This window comes from Chelonoidis abingdonii, chromosome 25, assembly GCF_003597395.2.
Source record: "Chelonoidis abingdonii isolate Lonesome George chromosome 25, CheloAbing_2.0, whole genome shotgun sequence".
NCBI classification, from domain to species: Eukaryota; Metazoa; Chordata; order Testudines; family Testudinidae; genus Chelonoidis; species Chelonoidis abingdonii.
Window position 1 is genome coordinate 7,457,254 of NC_133793.1, and position 17,518 is coordinate 7,474,771.

At 49.4% G+C, this 17,518-nt stretch overlaps 2 protein-coding genes across 16 annotated transcripts in view; both read left to right on the forward strand.

Moving 5' to 3' along the window:
* The window catches only part of MACF1 (microtubule actin crosslinking factor 1), a 250,864-nt gene that overhangs the window by 98,147 nt on the left and 135,199 nt on the right, over positions 1 to 17,518 (forward strand). For all 15 annotated transcript variants that reach the window (XM_032789628.2, XM_075060891.1, XM_032789629.2 and 12 more), the window contains exons 6-11: positions 14,201 to 14,367; positions 15,473 to 15,585; positions 15,678 to 15,784; positions 16,494 to 16,613; positions 16,725 to 16,820; positions 17,262 to 17,389. In XM_032789628.2, coding sequence (XP_032645519.1) covers positions 14,201 to 14,367; positions 15,473 to 15,585; positions 15,678 to 15,784; positions 16,494 to 16,613; positions 16,725 to 16,820; positions 17,262 to 17,389 — 731 coding nt within the window. The remainder of the gene's footprint in view (positions 1 to 14,200; positions 14,368 to 15,472; positions 15,586 to 15,677; positions 15,785 to 16,493; positions 16,614 to 16,724; positions 16,821 to 17,261; positions 17,390 to 17,518) is intronic.
* Positions 4,592 to 9,126, forward strand: LOC142045954 (uncharacterized). Its single transcript, XM_075060902.1, has one exon. It carries the CDS (start codon positions 5,323 to 5,325, stop codon positions 6,586 to 6,588), a length of 1,266 nt encoding a protein of 421 aa, XP_074917003.1. The 5' UTR covers positions 4,592 to 5,322; the 3' UTR covers positions 6,589 to 9,126.

The window sequence follows — 17,518 nt, forward strand, 5'->3', positions numbered from 1 at the left end:
TCCCAGCAACATTGCTGAGAACATTCCCAAGTCAGCATCTGCCCCCAAAGGGGCTGGTTTCTTTTGTCGTCTTTGATGAAAGAGAGAGCGAGCTGGATAGGCAGAGATACCATGGTGGCAGTCCAGTCACCCTTTGAAATGCATTTTCCTGAGGGTTACCCCAAAGTAAAGTTCATTCCAGCAGGGAAGAGAGAGACTGGTAGTGAAAGAGGTTCCATGCTGCTGTTGGCTAACATGCAGACCTGTTTGTTCCTGCCCCTTTGCTGTCTCAAGGACCTTGTTTACTGCTTATATGTAAATTGAGGTAAACACATATTCCTTTGTTTAAGATAGACCTGCTTAATCACTTCTGCTTGATTGGGGCTAAGTGGGTTTGAACATGTGCTTCCATGGTGGGGGGAATTCATAATTTCATATATATATTGCTGCTACACGCATTTCACCTTGATGGTGCTGACCAGTGAGTTATTAGTTTTCACAATACAAGGCATATTATGTACAAGGATTGTTATGATAGTGTGTCGGGTTTAAATATAGGGGTGCATTCGGTTACAGCGAGCTCACGTTTATACAGCAGCCTTCCTTCCAAAAGCTCTCTGTCCTTCACACACACTCCTCTATGTACCGTTTGTACAGTCAATTAGTAACCACAGCTCCTTTCTCTCGTGTAGAAGACAGCAGCTGCGTGGCAATGCAACTCGGCAATTCAGGATGGGAGTGGATGGGACCAGCCCATCCAGCTGAGGCTGCAGGAGGAATTTAGGTTGGCAGAGTGTAATTGCCCAGGTGGGAGTTGACCATGACGCTGAGATTAGCACTTCTGTTCTTACAAAACACATCACAGGGTCTCTAATGCCACAGGCTGTCAGGACATCAGTCTAAGGGTATGGCTACACTGGCACTTTACAGCACTGCAACTTTCGCGCTCAGGGGTGTGAAAAAACACCCCCCTGAGCGCTGCAAGATACAGCGCTGTAAAGCCTCAGTGTAATCAGTGCGGCAGCGCTCCCAGCGCTGCACGCTACACCCGTAGAGGATGTGGTTTACATGCAGCGCTGGGAGAGCTCTCTCCCAGCGCTGCTGCTCCGACCACACTCACACTTCAAAGCGCTGCCGCGGCAGCGCTTTGAAATTTCAAGTGTAGCCATACCCTTAGATGTCAGCAGAAAGGCAGCACGTGTGGTAGCACAGGTCCCTTAATGTCACGCTCGTGCGTTGGTTCTGTGTCGGCTTGGATCACTGTGTTTGAGGCTGAGCAGGAACGTGGGGGGTGCCTTGTGCCAGCCATGCGAGCTGCTGCCTTGAAGTGCTGGCAGTGAGATTTGGTGTGATTGAGTGTCTTGGGTGGAGCTGCAATCTCAGAGCCCCAGGGTGCTGTCAGGCACAGCAATGGCAGGCTGGTGGAGTCAGGAGAGAGGGAATACCAGCGCTACAGGGTGGCCTTAGGAGCTCCTGTGCTTCCTGCCCTTTGTTGGCAGCTGTTCTCCACAGGATTTGAGTTTTTCTCACCACGGCTCTTTGGGTGGACAGATGAGTTTGAGTGGCATTCCTCACTGCAGAGCTCCTCTCGCAGTGGGTGACCATTGTTCATGAGAGTACTAGACCCACACGCATGTAATAGGGGTAATCCAGACCCCTGTCAGAAACTACGTCATTCTGCTCTGCAAGAGCAATCCCAGTTCTAGCTGACTGAAGAATAATTTGTTTCTGGGGAATTTTATTTGTTGGTGGCAGCCCAGTGGCCACAGCTGCCTGGGAGGAAGCCAAAGATTTTCACTGAGCAGGCCTCTCTGAATCCAGCACCCTGAAGCCACCTGTAACGAAACTAGTTTCGCTCCCCGTTCTCTGTGCGTATATGCAAGTCCGGGTGGCATGTATTAGCCTGTCCTGAGCATTCCTTGCCAGTCTCCCTTGGCATCTGTTGCCCTTCTGTGATTCAGGATGCTCTGGAGCTGTGTTGGGGTCACTGACTTGGCTAATTTTTGCATTTCTGCCTGTGGATATAGATTGTGATTGAGTTTTTGACTGTCTTGTGGCTGTGTTCTTGTTTGGTTGTTTGGCTAAGCGTGGGCAGCTCTCTAGGGCACGGTATGTTTATACTGGTCGGCTCCCTGCTTCTGCAATGGGTGGAGGTGAGAGGCTATATATTGATGAGGAATTAACACCACTTCATCAGTCACTTGCCTTCATTGTCAGTGCAAGTGTCTGCCTGTTTTGGTGCATTGTCTGCTTCCTGAGTGGGCCCCCAGCACCTGGCTAGAGGCGCGTAGTGAGAGACCAACTGGCCTTCGCTGCCGTCTCTGTTCCCGTGTGGACAAATTCCTGAGAACTGCTCCATTCAGTGAACCCACTGGGGAGACTCCTAGCGAATGCTCTGAAAAGAGACTAGTGATTTTAGGTGCTCAGTTTGAGACATCTTAAAGGGGGCTTGATTTTCAGAGGGCAAGTGCTCAGCACTTCTTGAGAACCAGGCCCTGCTCCTTTACGGTGCCTTAAGTTTAGTGTCCGAAATCACTAATCTCTTTTGAAAGTGTTAGCCTGGGGTCTAAACAATGGGGCCTCAAGTTAAGGGAGTCACTAGTTACTTGTGAAAATCCTGCTCCCTCTTTTAGAGTGAAACCCTCCTGGCTGGTACAAGGAGGTAAGAGCTGGAGCATCCATACGCATTTCTGTTGCCAGCTCTCTGTTCTGAATGATGCCCTTCCTGTTCACTGGGAAGAAATAGATGGGCCGCCGCTGAGAGGGGCTTTGCAAAGTTTGAGGTGTTCACACTCATCTCTAGTCAGAGTCCACAGGAGTGCACAGCCAGGGCTGGAATGTTGTGAAGATTTTAATATATTCCCTTCAAGCGCCTATTGGTTATCTTGGTTAACTCTTAGGAACCTAAATCTTGGCTTTTAGGGATATGTCCTCAGGCAACCACGATAGCAGATTTGCACTCCCTAAATTGGATGCATGAGTGTATTTATAAATCTGGGCCTAAATGTATCGACTAGACTCTCACTAGAGTGAGTGCTGTGAGCGTTGGAAGCCGTAAGAGTTGAGCCGAGTCAGAACGCAAAGCAGACTCATAACTTTTATGGGCATGTGAGGTATTCGGCCTCATGTTATTTTTCGGCCATAATTATTTCTTACTCCTGTGTGACCATCAGCTTGAGCCCTGACCTCATTCCAGCACTGAGAAGGAAAATGAGTCAATTCAAGCTCTAAGTAGAAGGTGAGTGAACTGTCCTTCTCTGTATGTGGCCACCTCCTCTCCCTATTTCCTAAGACCCTACAAAGTGAGGTGCCAACATTCAGAGGCGAGGATAAAAAGTGGCTCCTTGCCAAAATCTCCCACATGGTTCCTGTGTTTTGGGCTCGTTTCGGATGTCTCAGGGGACGCTAGGTGGAGCTGCTGCACTGCAGTGGGGCTGAAGGACAGGGGCTGGATTTCCAAGGGAGTGTACTGCAGTTCTGAGGCAGACGGATGGGAGTGCAGGAGCCATCCGGCGGCACTGTCCTGGAGCCGATTCGGGCTTGCTCCCTCCCTAGTCAAGATGTGACAACCTACCAGCCGTGGGGATTTGCTGAGGATAGCTGGTCTGACCCAGGCAGATTAAGCGCTTACAGCTTGGCCAGCTCCCTGGGTTTACATGCTCTATGTTGTACATTGCCTCTCTGCCTGGAATAGGGATGTAGCTCTGTTGCTAACCCCTTAATCTCGTTCATGTCCTCCATATTTGAAAGTCCATAGCCCACTGCTGCAAAGAAACAGCTGAGGGGCAGTGCAGCATCCTGTGCTTCGAGCTGCTGGTGCGATTCCTGCACTGCAGGCCTAGCAACCATGACTCATCTCCCTGTTTGCTGGGGGGCTGGTGCAAACCCTGCGCGGTAGAGGTGGGCCTGTAGTTTGTTTTGCCTTTTCTCTTGACACCAACAAGCCCCTTGCTGGTTGAGAGGGGGCTTGGAAGGAAACAAATGAAACCTCAGCTCAGGGGCACTGGGAGGGAGCAGCCCTAGGAGCTGGTGTCTCTGGGTGTGGGAAGCTGCAGTTGGCCACTCTGCTGTTTGCTGCTCTGCCATTGGGGTCTGTTTGGTGGGCAGAGGGCAGAGTGGCTGCTGCAGGTGTTTCGTGCGTGATGTGCATTTTGCTACAGGAACGGGAATGGTCAGAGCTCCCTATTCCAACCCTGCCAAATCCCCACTCTCTGGGGAGAGGTGGAGCAGGCGGGGTGCCGGGTTTTAGTCACAAAGTGCGTGTATGTGTTGTGGAGACGCTCTGATCCCCATTGTGTGACTCTGCGTAGGGTGGAAGGATGCTGGTGTGACCTCCTCGTGGTAGCACTGGGCAGAGGAGCTTGAGTTCACCTTGGGGATGCAGGAAGAGGGTAGGATGGGCACTAAATGCCCTCTGTGTTCCACCATCGGAAATCACACTTGGGTGTGTGCGGCTGACCTAACGTTTCAGCACCCAGCAACTCGCCTTCTCTAGCGGTGCCCAAGCTGCTCTGGATTCCTCGGCCGTCCTGTGTAGCGAGAAGGACAGTTAACCCTTTGGAGAGGTTCCACTCCTGCCGTATGCTCCTCTGCTGTGATTGGAGGAAAAGCAGCCTGCCTATAGCCAGAGTGAAGCAGGCGGAGGCTGTTTATTTGACAACCGTCAGGAATACAGACTCAGAGTAAACATCAGGCGGTGTGAGCAGACCCTCTGAGACGCCTTGACCGTAGCCCAGAGAAATCCGTTTCTGTGTAGGGGCAGGAATTTGTGGGTTTCCCACGCAGCGCTGGCCATGGGATTTCCCGCTGGTCTGCAGGCTGAGTCTCCCCGTCTCCTCCGTGCTTCCCCTTACTTCTCCCCACCCTTTTCTTTATGCTACTTTTGCTCAATCTTCCTTTTTCTGACTTCCCACCCTCCTTTCTCCCCCCCACCCTCCTCCTCCAGCCTCTCCCTCCCTCCCTCTCCCCCGATTTCTGTCTGGTTCTTGCTTTCTGTTTGTGTTACTGAGGGCAGTGCTCCAATTACCTCATATTTGGAGAGAGAAAGCTGCAGCCAATCCGGTCTCTGTCTGCTTTTAGGTCAAGTGATTTCTGAACTGCAGTGAGATGCTTTGAATTTGTCTTCTTGCAGCTTCTAGTCTGTAAGATGGCTGTCTGGAACAGCAGCAGCTGGGAGAGACTCCGTGTGTGTGAGTTAGGGTGAGAGAGAGAATATGGGGGATTGCCCGCAGTGCTGCGTGTTTTAAAATGTGCCTCTAAGCTGATGAAGCTAAGGTCAGGATTTATCCAGGAGCTTGGGACCAGTTTAGCTGCATTATTGCTGGCATTTTCTGCTCGGAGGAGATGGGGAATTCTCTGGGCTGCGTTAAGGAACCGAAAGATCAGGCTGCTGGCCCAGGAAAGGCTCCTCTGTCCCCCCCCAAAAGGGTTCGTTTTAAACGGAAGCGGAGGGGGAAGAAGAAGAGAACGATGCCAGAGGCAAATCCCAAGGAGCAGCCCTTGCCTGGCGGGGAGATTGCTGAAGATGATGAGGCACTGGAGAAGTTCAAAGTACAGCCTCAGCAGGAGGGAGGAGAGGAAATTGCCAAGACCCTGCACCAAGGCACTTCACAGCCCCAGGATCCTAATCCCAGCTCAACTCCAGAGGTACTGCCTCAGGGTCTCCTTGTACAGGTGAAAGAGAGATTTCAAGGGGAAGTCGAGAAGGCTCAGCTGGTGGTTGAGCACTGGCCCTCAGGGTCTCGGGGCAGGAGGGGTTCCCCTGAGCAGGGCACCACAGTCATTGCACGCCTGCTAGACAACCCTGCGGAGAAGAATTGTGAGAAGGCTGTGAGCAGGCTGGTTGAATTTCAAAGGACAGGACCTGCCAGCAGCAGAGCTGTGCTGTTACCTTTACAAAGGGAGACTGCAGTCAAAGATGAGAAGAGGAGGGATGAAGACCAGCTTGTGTCCAGGTGTAACGCGATGTCTAGAGAGGAGCCAGCAGGTGGACGAGGGCCAGAGAAGCCTGCAACTTTGCTGGAGGCTGGCAGGTCTCCGGAGGCCTGGGATACAGAAGAAGGGAATGAAAGTATTTCAAGTGCCACGTGGACAGGTTCATGGTTCGTAGAGCCAGTCACCATCTCAGAATTGTCCACGCCATCGCCCATGGTGGACCAGGCAGAAAACCAAGGCTTTGAGAAGTCCCAAAGGCTGTCACTGTCACCAGAGAAACCTGCCCTCAAAGGGGGAGAGGGCTCCTGGACCCAGCCTGGCACTAAACTACCTGCCTCTCAGAGTGACTCTTCGTTCAGCGGGCTGACCACCAGCACTGCGCAGCGCTCCTCAGGATATGGGACTGACTCGTCCCATCAGTGCACCAGGGATATTGTAGCTACTCAGACTTCGGGGTCGATCTTGGAAGATGGCTGCACACCCCCTGCACAAGAGGACAGCCAGGTTCAGAGGGGCAGGACGGAGAAGGCCATGAAGCCTTCTGGAGGAAAGGTCAGTGCTTGTATTCATTGCTTTCAGATAGGGGAGGATGCTGTCCTGAATATCAGTGAGCCAGCCCAGCCCTCCATTTCCCAGTTGACTCCAGTCTGCTTAGCCCTGTGTCTAGTGCTGTGAATTACAGCCACACACGGAGAAGTGGCGGGTTAAATCCGATTCAGGATGCTGAAGAAGCGTCTATCTCCACCCTGAGGAGCTGCATGGCTCTGGTAGCCCACAGGTGTGATTTGCATGGAGATCCATTAGGAATGTCAGATTAGGAGAGCAGGGAGTGCATGGGTTTTGTAGACTGACCCTGTTTGTACTTTGCTGCCTCTACCCTGTAATCTGCCTAGAGTGTGCAGGTTGAGAGCGGGAACAGCACTCGAAGTAGAAGCAGGAGGATGTGGGAAGGCAATTACTTGTGTTTTAGGTGTAATTGCCTGTGTGTCACTCGAGATGCACTGACTGTAATTCGCATGTTCACCCACTTTCAAGGGGTTGCTCACAGCACATTCCCTCCCTTCTGACACTTTTGTGGCATGCACGCTCCCCCCTTTGTCTGCACATATTTAACATTTCGGTGAAACGTTGGCACTAATTAAAAGTGGGGGAAGGGGCGGTATTGCAGAGTGTATTGGTTAGGAAGGAGGCTTATGAGAATGGTCCTAAAAATGGGTAGGTGCATTGCAGCCAGACAGGGCCAGGCAGCAACATTTGGTAGTGATGTCCCTGGCTGTAGTAGCATTTTCTAGCATTTATCAGTCGGGGGGAAGAGTTGAAACTGGCATCACTGATGACTTACCAAGTACTTTTGTTGGCTGCTGTCAGTCTATGGGGTGGAAAGGGGGCAGAGACCGGAAGAGCCTAGAGTGTATAGGGAACACAATTGAAATGGTGGGAAACACCCCCTGATTCAGCCTCAAACCTGTAGCATGACAGGGCAGAGAGCAATTCAAACAGAGAAGCACGATTGGGTTGTTAATCAGCGGAGAGAGGGAAGGAGCTCGTGTTACAGGTGTCCTGTCTAGTTCCTGGCAACCCAGTGTGATTCCAAAGAGGAAAAGCAGCCTCGGTTCTCTGGGGTGAAGGGGAACTCAGCCAATCCGAGTCCATCTCCTCTCAGACAACAGAATCCTGCCCTGGAGCAGCAATGCTGTTCGTGGAAATGGAGCGGTTGGAAGGAGTGCTGTGCCTCGGATAGTCAAAGGGGTTGGGTGGGCATTGGCTAGTGGGATGTATTTTGGCCTGGGAAGGGCTAGATGAGTGTACGTTGGGTTTTTGGCTCAAGGCCATGGTAATATAGGATGGGTTGCTGGAAGAGATTGGTTATTGCATGTTATGCTTTGGGGGCAGTGAAATTGTCCCCTTGTATTTTGGACTCGTGGCCAGAGGTCTCTTGTGTCTGTATTTTGAAGTTGTGGGTGGCAGAAGACGCTGTGTTTGTTTTGGGAGTTGCTTCAGAGGAGGGCGTCACTATTCTCTGCAATTTGGGGAGTGGAAGGGCCTCCTCTGATTTGTGATGGACTTGAGTCCCTCGGTCCAGACTCTCAGCGCAGTTTGGGCTGCTGGGGATGGGGCTTGGCCCATGAGATGTAGAGATCAGTAGGCAAAAGGAGCTTAATGCTGAATATTTTGGCTTGTTGGGCCAAGGCTATTACCTTGATGTACTGGAGAAGGCAGCTCTGTATTTAGACACCAAGGTCAGTGGGAACAGAGCACTGCTGTCTTGATAAAAGTGGTTGATCTTTTAAAAAAAAAAAAAAAAATGCAGAGGAATTTTGTGAGCTGATGCATGAGTAAGGAAGGTTCTGTGCTTGAGCTCCAGGTTCCATATGTTCATCACCCCCTTCTCTGATTTCTTTATGCCAAGAGCAGGCTTTTAAAGGAGGGATGGTTCCGCCTCCTCAGGATTAGTAGTACAGCGGAGCATCCATCCCATATATGGGGTATGTGTGGATCCTGCGGATGTAGCTGCATTTTCTGTCCCTTCCTCCGGCCTGGGGAGTGGGACAGGCAAAGGCCCAGTAATCTGGGGGCGGCCGACTATGTCGTTAGTTATTTAGATGGTACGCAAGGTGCATCGTGCATTTGTTATGACAGTAGTGCCTCGCAAGCTGCTGTGTCATGTGATCCTGTTGGTCTATCAGCCCATTGCTTTAAGGAAATCCCTGTTTTGGGTCCAGAAGAGTTAAAGTCAAAGCCGGCTGTGTGGCAGCAACCGCCAAAGAGCAGTTTTGTGTGTGATAAGCATGTCAGACTCCAGAGAGGGAGGTGAGCAGTGGCATACCAATTACACTGCTGCCACTCCTCTTTGTGCTTCCGCAGAGTCTTCCTCAGATGTCTGGGGGAAGGGAGGGTCCTTTGCCTCTGGCCCTGCAGTTTCCTTTCCCTTCCTTGCAAGGGGAATCGTCACTGGAGCTGGACACCGTGAGCAGTAGGAGCCAGGTGAAAATAGGGGCTGTCAAGTGATTAAAAAAATTAATCTCAATTGTACTGTTAAACAGTAACGGAATACCATTTAAAATACAAATACCATTTGTAAATATTTTGGGTCCGGAATGTTCAAATCTATTGATTTCAATTACAACGCAGAATACAAAGTGTACAGTGCTCACTTTATATTGATTTTTGATTACAAGTATTTGCACTGTTAAAAACAAAACAAATAGTATTTTTCAGTTCACCTAATACAAGTTCTGTAGTGCAGTCTCTTTATCATGAAAGTTGAACTTACAAATGTAGAATTATGTACACCCCCCCGCATTCAAAAACAAACCAATGTAAAACTTTAGAGCCTACAAGTCCAATCAGTCCTACTTCTTGTTCAGCCAATCGCTGAAACAAACAAGTTGGTTTTACATTTCCAGAAGATAATGCTGCCAGTTTTTAGTTTACAGTAGCACCTGAAAGTGAGAACAGGCACTGTTGCAAGATAGTTACATGCGAGATGCACTAAAGATTCGTATGTCTCTGGATGCTTCAACCACCGTTCCAGAGGATGTGTCCATGCTGATGACGGGTTCTGCTAGATAACAATCCAAAGCAGTGCGGACTAATGCATGTTCATTTTCATTATCTGAGTCAGATGCAGAGCTGGCACCAGCTATTCTGTACAGCCTTCCCGCGAGGGTGTGTGTGTGGGGCCACAGGCCTCCATGTGGGGGGGTGTGCGGCTGGCTTAGGGAATGAGGGGAACATTCCACAGCACTCACTGGTGGCGCAGCTGAGGCTGGGCTGCTGCACTTCCCGCCACCAGTGAGTGCAGGCTCAGCCCTACTGCAGTCCTCAGGGGTGGGGCTGGAGCAGGAAGAGGCAGAGTGGGGAGAAGCAGGGCTGGGGGCTTGGGGAAGGGGTGGACTGGGGCAGGACGGGACTGGGGCAGAGCAGGAGCTGGAGCAGCACACGCTGCATAGGGCACCACACAGCTGCGTACTTTGCATATGGGTAAGGACAGCCCTGGTCAGATGCCACCAGCAGAAGGATGATTTTTCTTTTTTGGCAGTTTTGGGTTCTGTAGTTTCCGCATCAGAGCATTGTTCTTTTAAGACTTCTGAAAGCATGCTCCACACCTCACCCCCCTCAGATTTTGGAAGGCACTTCAGATTCTTAAACCTTGGTGTTAGTGCTGTAGCTATCTTTAGAAATTTCACATTGGTACCTTATTTGCATTTTGTCAAATTCGCACTGAAAGTGTTCTTAAAATGAACAACGTGCCGGGTCATCATCCGTGGAGTGAACACAGTCCCTGGCTCATGAGACACAAACTGGCCATACATTTAATACCATATAGTTTTCCAAAGATATGGTGCAAAGCTGCCCTGTCTGCCACGCTAGGCACAGTGCAGACATACAGTCAGTGACAGTCCCTGGTTTACAGCTTAAACAGAGTATACCTTAAGGGTGGCTGGACAAATAAGTGAGTGAGGGATGGGAGGAGAGCAGGCAGGGTAAACAAAGGGTCGGAGGTCAGTTATAGGTGCTGTGTGTTCAAGGTGATGATAACGAGAAACCCTGACCCCTGGCAATGTCTAGCCAGTAACACTTCAGTTTAGTATCCTCCATTCTGGGGGACTTTGGACCGAGCTCTGTGCCTTGGATTTATTTAGAACGAAGACATTCATTGTTAGGCAAAAGCAGGGGCGTTGCTGTTGCAGCTTGGGTGACTCTTACGCTGAGCCGAGCCTGGGAGTCTTCAGCAGCACAGAGGGAGCGCAGCTAGGTTGTAAGAACAGGCCCATTTCTGCAGTCTCCTGGCAGTAGATGGGTCCAGTCGATGCATCAGTACTTTACCCCAGAGTGCTCAGCCAGACACGATTTCTCTGAATTCAGCATGGGAGGAAAAGCTGTTCTGATAAGCCGTCTGTAGTCATCATAGGAGGCAGAGATGCTCTGATTGGCAGAGTCTGTTGGAAGATGTTATCTGCAATGCTGACTCTAGCTGGGCTTGGTATACAGCCACCTAGCCAAGCAGGACTTTGTTCTGGTAGGAAAATCTTTCTAAGGCCTTGGCTACACTGGCACTTTACAGCGCTGCAACTCTCTCGCTCACGGGTGTGAAAAAAACACCCCCTGAGCGCTGCAAGATACAGCGCTGTAAAGCGCCAGTGTAATCAGTGCCGCAGCGCTGGGAGCACGGCTCCCAGCGCTGCAAGCTACACCCGTAGAGAATGTGGTTTACGTGCAGTGCTGGGAGAGCTCTCTCCCAGTGCTGGCGCTGTGACCACACTCGCACTTCAAAGCGCTGCTGCGGCAGCACTTTGAAGTTTCAAGTGTAGCCATACCCTGATAGACCAGGGTTTAGAGGCTTCTCCCATCTCCACCTGCTGCTAATGCCCTGGAATTCGTTTGTTTTTCTGGAGTATTGCTACTTGTTCTCCATACGCCTGCCTCAGAAAGATACATGTCAAAGGGCACAATGTAAATCACCAGGACGTGCCAACAGTATGTGGTGTCTGGCTCTTAAATACAGGAGCAAATGAAGGGCATTTTTCTCTGTCTTCCAGCACCTTCACCCCATTGCCCTGTCTGTCCATCTGAGGTATTTCCAAAGTGCTCACCACTGTGGTTATCTGGGGGTGCTCTCTTGTGGTGCTCTCTGGGAGATGTGCTGAAAAGATGACTTGTAGGTAGGCTGTATTGACTGGCTGGATGAATTAAAGGGAAAAATTACGATTTCCAGCTGAAAATGTCGCACTTACCATTGTTGCAGGTAACCTCTAAAAATCACAATAACTGAAAGAGCTTAAAGGAAAAATATCTTTTTTGCCTTCTTTCATGTTGTTAGCTTTGTGCATTTGACAGCGCTTAGTGCATTGTCAGTTTCACTGTTGTTGGTGTTTACCCTTAACCCTTCCCCCCAGAAGCTGCAAAGCTGAAACTGCAGAAGCAGCAGCCAGGGGTGTGTACAGAGAAAGGGGGTGAGAAAGGAGGGCTGGGCCTTAGCTAGTGTAATAGATGGGGCTGCCCAGAAGACCCAAGTAAACCTCACCAGGGGAGCAAAAAAACCTTTAACTTTTTTTAAATTAAAAAATAAAATGACATGAAAGCATTTCAGGAGAGACTATTTAAAGGGGAAGGGGTGGGGTAGTGATAAAAATTGGAATGCTCCATAGTCATAGATTCCAGTGCCAGAAGGGACCACTGTGATTAGCCATAGAACTACCCCGAAATAATTTGTAGAGCAGATCTTTTAGAGAAACATCCAATCTTGATTCAAAACGTGTCAGTCATGGAGAATCCACCGTGATCCTTGGTCAGTTGTTCCAATGGTTAAGTATCCTCACTGTCAAAAATGTACACATTATTGCCAGTCTGAATTTGTTTAGCTTCAACTTCCAGCCATTGGATCGTGTTAGACGTTTCTCTGCTAGACTGAAGAGCCCGTAATTAAATAGTTGTTCCTCATGTAAGTACTTATCGGATATAATCATGTGATCCCTTAACCTTCTCTTTGTGAGTCTCAAAGCGCTCCATCTATTTAGTTTATCACTGTAAGGCAGGTTTTCTAATCCTTTAATCGTTCTCGTGGCTCTTCTCTGAACCCTCTCCAATTTGTCAACCTCTTGGATTGTGGGCACTAGAACTGGACAGAGTATTTCAGCAGCAGTTGCACCAGTACCAAATGCAGAGGTAAAATTACCTCTCTACTCCTACTTGAGATTCCCCTGGTTATGCATCCCAGGATGCAATTTGAGTCCATTTCAAAGCTCCCAAGCTATAGCATCCCTTTAATCAAACTTCCTTTGCTCTGAAAAGCCTTCAGCCAAGTTACGTGCAGTTACTCTGAATTTGCCCTGCCCTCAGCTTTCAGTTCGTTTGAGTCTGCACCAATCCTAGCAATTGTGGCAGTAAAAATAGAGGAGCTGTACTCACGTGACCTGTCTTTAAATATAATGAGGAGTCCTTGTGGCACCTTAGAAATGAACACATTTATTTGGTCATAAGCTTTTGTGGGATGGAACCCACTTCATCAGATGCACTTGTGTCATAAGTAGATAGGTAAGGTAAGGGTTAATTTTCTTTTACTGTAAAGGGTTACAAAGGGAACCAAACACCTGACCAGAGGACCAATCAGGAAACCGGATTTTCAGAAGTAAGGGTGGGAACCTCTGGAGGTTTTTGGCTTTGTTCTGTGTCTTTTTGTTTTCCTCGGCTGTGAGTAAACAAGCTTTTCTTCTAACTCCATCTTCTTTCAAATATTCTACTATCAAGTGTGAGTACAAAGGAACCAAAGTAATCGGCTGTGATGTGCTTTGATTTGTATTTACATGGGTGTTGATTTGCTGGACTGGTTTAATTGGGCTATCTTTTAAATCAGACTGTTTATTCCTATTTTCTTATAAGCCAAGAGCCTGTATTGACATCTTAATGCAGTGATGATATTTTTCTGTATTTTCTTTCTCTTTATATAAAGTTCTTTTTAAAACCTGGTTGAGGTTTTTGGTTTTTCTCTGGTGAGGCTACAGGAAGGAGGGGTGGAAAATCTCTTTATGTTAGCTTTACTAGGTTTGAAGGCATCGCCTCAGGGGGAGGGTGATTACCCTCTTTGTTTTGCCTTCAAGGAGTTAAGTACTGCATCGCCCAGGCTCACCCAGGGAGGGAAGCGGGGGAGCAGATAACGAGGAGACAAGGGGGAGGAACTTGTTTTCCCGTTTGAGATAGGGAGACCCAGGGGTCTGGGTCTTGGGGGTCCTCCCAGGGAAAGTTGGGGAGGCCAGAGAGGGGGTCCCCCCAAGGAATTTGGGGAACCCAGGCTGATAGTAGCCTCAATACTATCTGGTGGCAGCAAAATAAGATCCAAGCTGGGTATAAGCTTGGGGAGGTTCACAGTAAGCACCCAGATTTTGTACGCTAAGGTCCAGATTTCGGACAGAGTTTACTACAACTTGACCCTCCGCTTGGTAAGGCGACTCGTGTGTGTGTGTCTGTGTGTGTGTACACCTGCTACTGTATTTTCCACTCTGATGAAGTGGGTTCTAGCCCACGAAACCTTATGCCCAAATAAATTTGTTAGCCTCTAAGGTGCCACAAGGACTCCATGTTGTTTTGCAGATACAGATTAACACAGCTACCGCTCTGAAACCTGTCTTTAGATATGGAGCCCTGGCTTGGACTTTTCATATGAGACTGGCTCCTGAGACCCCACGTACAATGTGTAATATATAGAAATAAAATCTGCGTAACTTGCCCAACAGGGTTCTTGCTGCTTCCAAAGTGCTGTGTAACCCGCGATACCATGTCTTTACAGATCTCCGATATCTACATCAGTGGAGAGTCAGGGGACATGTCAGCTAAGGAGAAGCTGCTTCTGTGGACGCAGAAGGTGACTGCAGGTTACGTGGGAGTGAAGTGCACCAACTTCTCTTCGTGCTGGAGCGACGGGAAGATGTTCAATGCTCTCATTCACAGATACAGGTGTGCAAAGAGGAGCCTGGCTTGGCTACGAGGGAGGTTAAGGCTCCTTGTTATCTCTTTGCATTTAACAGTCTGCACCTTGAAATCCTAGTTCTGTCCAACACAGAATAATGGAGGAGGGGCACTCTGCTCTGGGCCCCACGCAGCAGAAAAGGCTGAGCACATGCATAGTTGCAAGGAGTGTTAGCCTTTTAGCAAGGGGGGAGAAAGCTTTAAAACCAGATTATGGAGGTGCTGCTGTGCTGTTAATGTCATGAGTTCCCACTCTGCTCTCAGTGACTAATAATACTTAGCACTTCAGTGGCACCTTTCATCTGAGCATCTCCAGGCTTTCTTGAAGCAGCAATTAAGCTTCTGACAAAACTCCTTGTGAGCAGCTAGGCAAGTGGTATTATCTCTGTCTCCACGCTGCACATTGAGTTGGTGCAGAGCTGGCATTAGAACTCAGCAGGGCTGACTCCTGGCTTTGACCACTAGACCACGCTGCTGAGGGTGAAGGAGATGAGCAAAAATTGTCAGTAAGGTCAACGCATCATAAAATGTCTCCAGACAACATCTGTCACCTGGGTACCCTTTGTCAGGTAGTGACTGACTGACCATGGGCAACCCCCAAAATGGAAAGGAGTGGAGTCATGAGCACTCTGCAGAAGGAATTGGAAATCTCATGCCAAAATGCCCCCCTTGAAGATGGAAAAGTGGGGGGTGGGGGTAACTGTTTGTGGGGTTAGGAGTCCTAAGCAGTGAGTACCCCCAGCACTGAGCTGGGTGTAGCAGATTTAAAAAGCTAGCCAGGAAGTCTCTGCTTTTCTTGCCTTGAATGTGAAGATCTTCTGGTCCTAATCCTCATTTGCATTTTATGTCCTGTTGCAGAATTGCGTATCCAGTTGCCTTAACAGTGCTTGCTCCTGGCACCTTGGGGGAATCACTTGGGACCCCCTTTGTAATATTAGGAGCCTCCCTCCTCCTCCTTGGTTTCCATGTACCTGTGTATCATGTGTGGTTAGCGGTGTCTGGCTGTGAACGCCCGGTGCAGTACCAGAAGCAGAGTGTCACCTTGGCTAGGTGTGAAAGTGGCTGTCTCTGAGCTTTTGGGTGTATCTTACAGGCCGGATATGGTGGACATGGAGCGGGTGCAGATACAGAGTAACCGGGAGAATCTGGAACAGGCCTTTGAGGTTGCAGAGAGGCTTGGAGTCACCCGGTTGCTGGATGCTGAAGGTGAGAGACAATGGTGATTGACCCAGCTGGGTAGAAGATTACCTCTCCCCCCTCACCCCTCTGACTTGCGTTTCTTTGTCCCCTTGCCCCAGATGTGGATGTTCCATCTCCAGATGAGAAGTCTGTGATAACTTATGTGTCTTCAATCTATGATGCCTTTCCCAAGGTCCCCGAGGGAGGAGACGGGATCAGCGCGATAGTAAGAACTGCCACTTTTTACACCTTCTGACCCTAATTCTATGGAAGGCTGGTCCGGAAGCACCTTGTGTCATGACTGGAGGTGGTGTGAGTTGCCTGCCTTATCTCCAGGAGAAAAGTTTGGAGGCTTCCATCTCCAGCTACAACAGATGGTATCCCAAAAAAAGGGGATGGGGGCAGCAGAGGTTTGTGCTGCTTAGCAGAAATCGAGGGTCCATCCAGCACAGAGACTGGAATCAGGAGAGAGAAGTGGGGATTGGAGCTCATGTCAGCTTGCCACTGCTGGAGCAGCATGGAGCAATTTACAGCTTCCCTAGTAAGGTGGGGCTGCCCTTTAATTCTCCTGTGCACCATCAAAGTGCCTTGGTTCTCTGTGGGTAAGTGTGAGCAGCCTGAGACTGTGCACTGAATTCTCCGCTCTGGGCAGCAGCGTAACATAGCTCTGTGGTGCCCTGGAGATAGGAGCTTATAGCAAGGTCCTGCTTTCCCCTCTGTGCCAGTGAAACTGCATCACAAGAGGGGGAGGCGCTTTCAGCTTGGGTTCTGCGGCAGATATTGGCACTCTGAGTCGCAGTGATGCACATTCTGTTTGTTCTCTCCCCTACTTTGGCTGGCAATGTGTTGAGGCCCAGCTGCGATATTTTGCCTTTTGCTTTGTGTAGCTGCTTTCCAGTATTAGCACTTCAAATGGCTCCCCCTTTGCCTTCCAGGAGGTCGATTCAAGGTGGCTAGAGTACCAGAACCGCGTGGACTCCCTCATCCCCTGGATCAAACAGCACACGATACTGATGTCAGATACATCCTTCCCCCAGAACCCTGTTGAGCTAAAGGTAAGGGTTTCCTTGCAGTGACTGGTGCCAGTTGTTGGCTTTGGGCTTAACTGGTGGTAGCACAAGATGGTGCCAAGGGCTATGTGCTGATACAGCTATCTCCCATTGCAGGCACTTTATAATCAGTACATACACTTCAAAGAAACAGAAATCCCAACAAAAGAACAAGAAAAAGGCAGGATAGAGGAGCTGTATAAACTACTAGAGGTAAGAGACTGCTCAGCTGCGTGACTGGTCACTGGGAACATTTTGTTGTTCAAGATTTACTGTATGTTCAATTTGGATTTGTTTTGAAACAAAGAAACAAAAATAACCCTGAGGGTATACTATAAAGCAAGCAGCATTGCTGAGCCAGCCTACTGAGGCATAGGTTCTTCTGCTGCTCCAATCACTGTGGTATCCAAGCACCTTCTAGCAGTGTGTTAGCCCTTTGACTGCGTGGTTCAGAGAGGGTGGTCTGAGGACAGAGGCAGCTGCTCTCAAGATGGTGTAGACGAAGCTACATTCAGGTTAGGGGTATGCAGAGCTATAGCCAAGAAAACTGGTGCCCTCCTCTCCCAATAGATGTTAGTGGAATAAGTCACTCAGTTGCTGTCAACTGTGTAATAGAGCAGGATAAGAGAAGCTGTTCTGCTGCTGTATTTCCAGGTATGGATTGAATTTGGCCGCATCAAGCTGCCCCAAGGTTACCACCCCAATGACGTGGAGGAGGAATGGGGCAAGCTGATCATAGAGATGCTGGAGCGTGAGAAGTCGTTGCGGCCAGCAGTGGAGAGGTTGGTACTGAACTGTGGGAATGCAGAGCTTACTGGATCCTTGCTGAGAATTCTCTCTTCTGCCACCACTATGGTGACTGAAGGTGTCCCAGAGAGGCTCGGTTCTCTGATTTTATTTCTTTTGTCGCA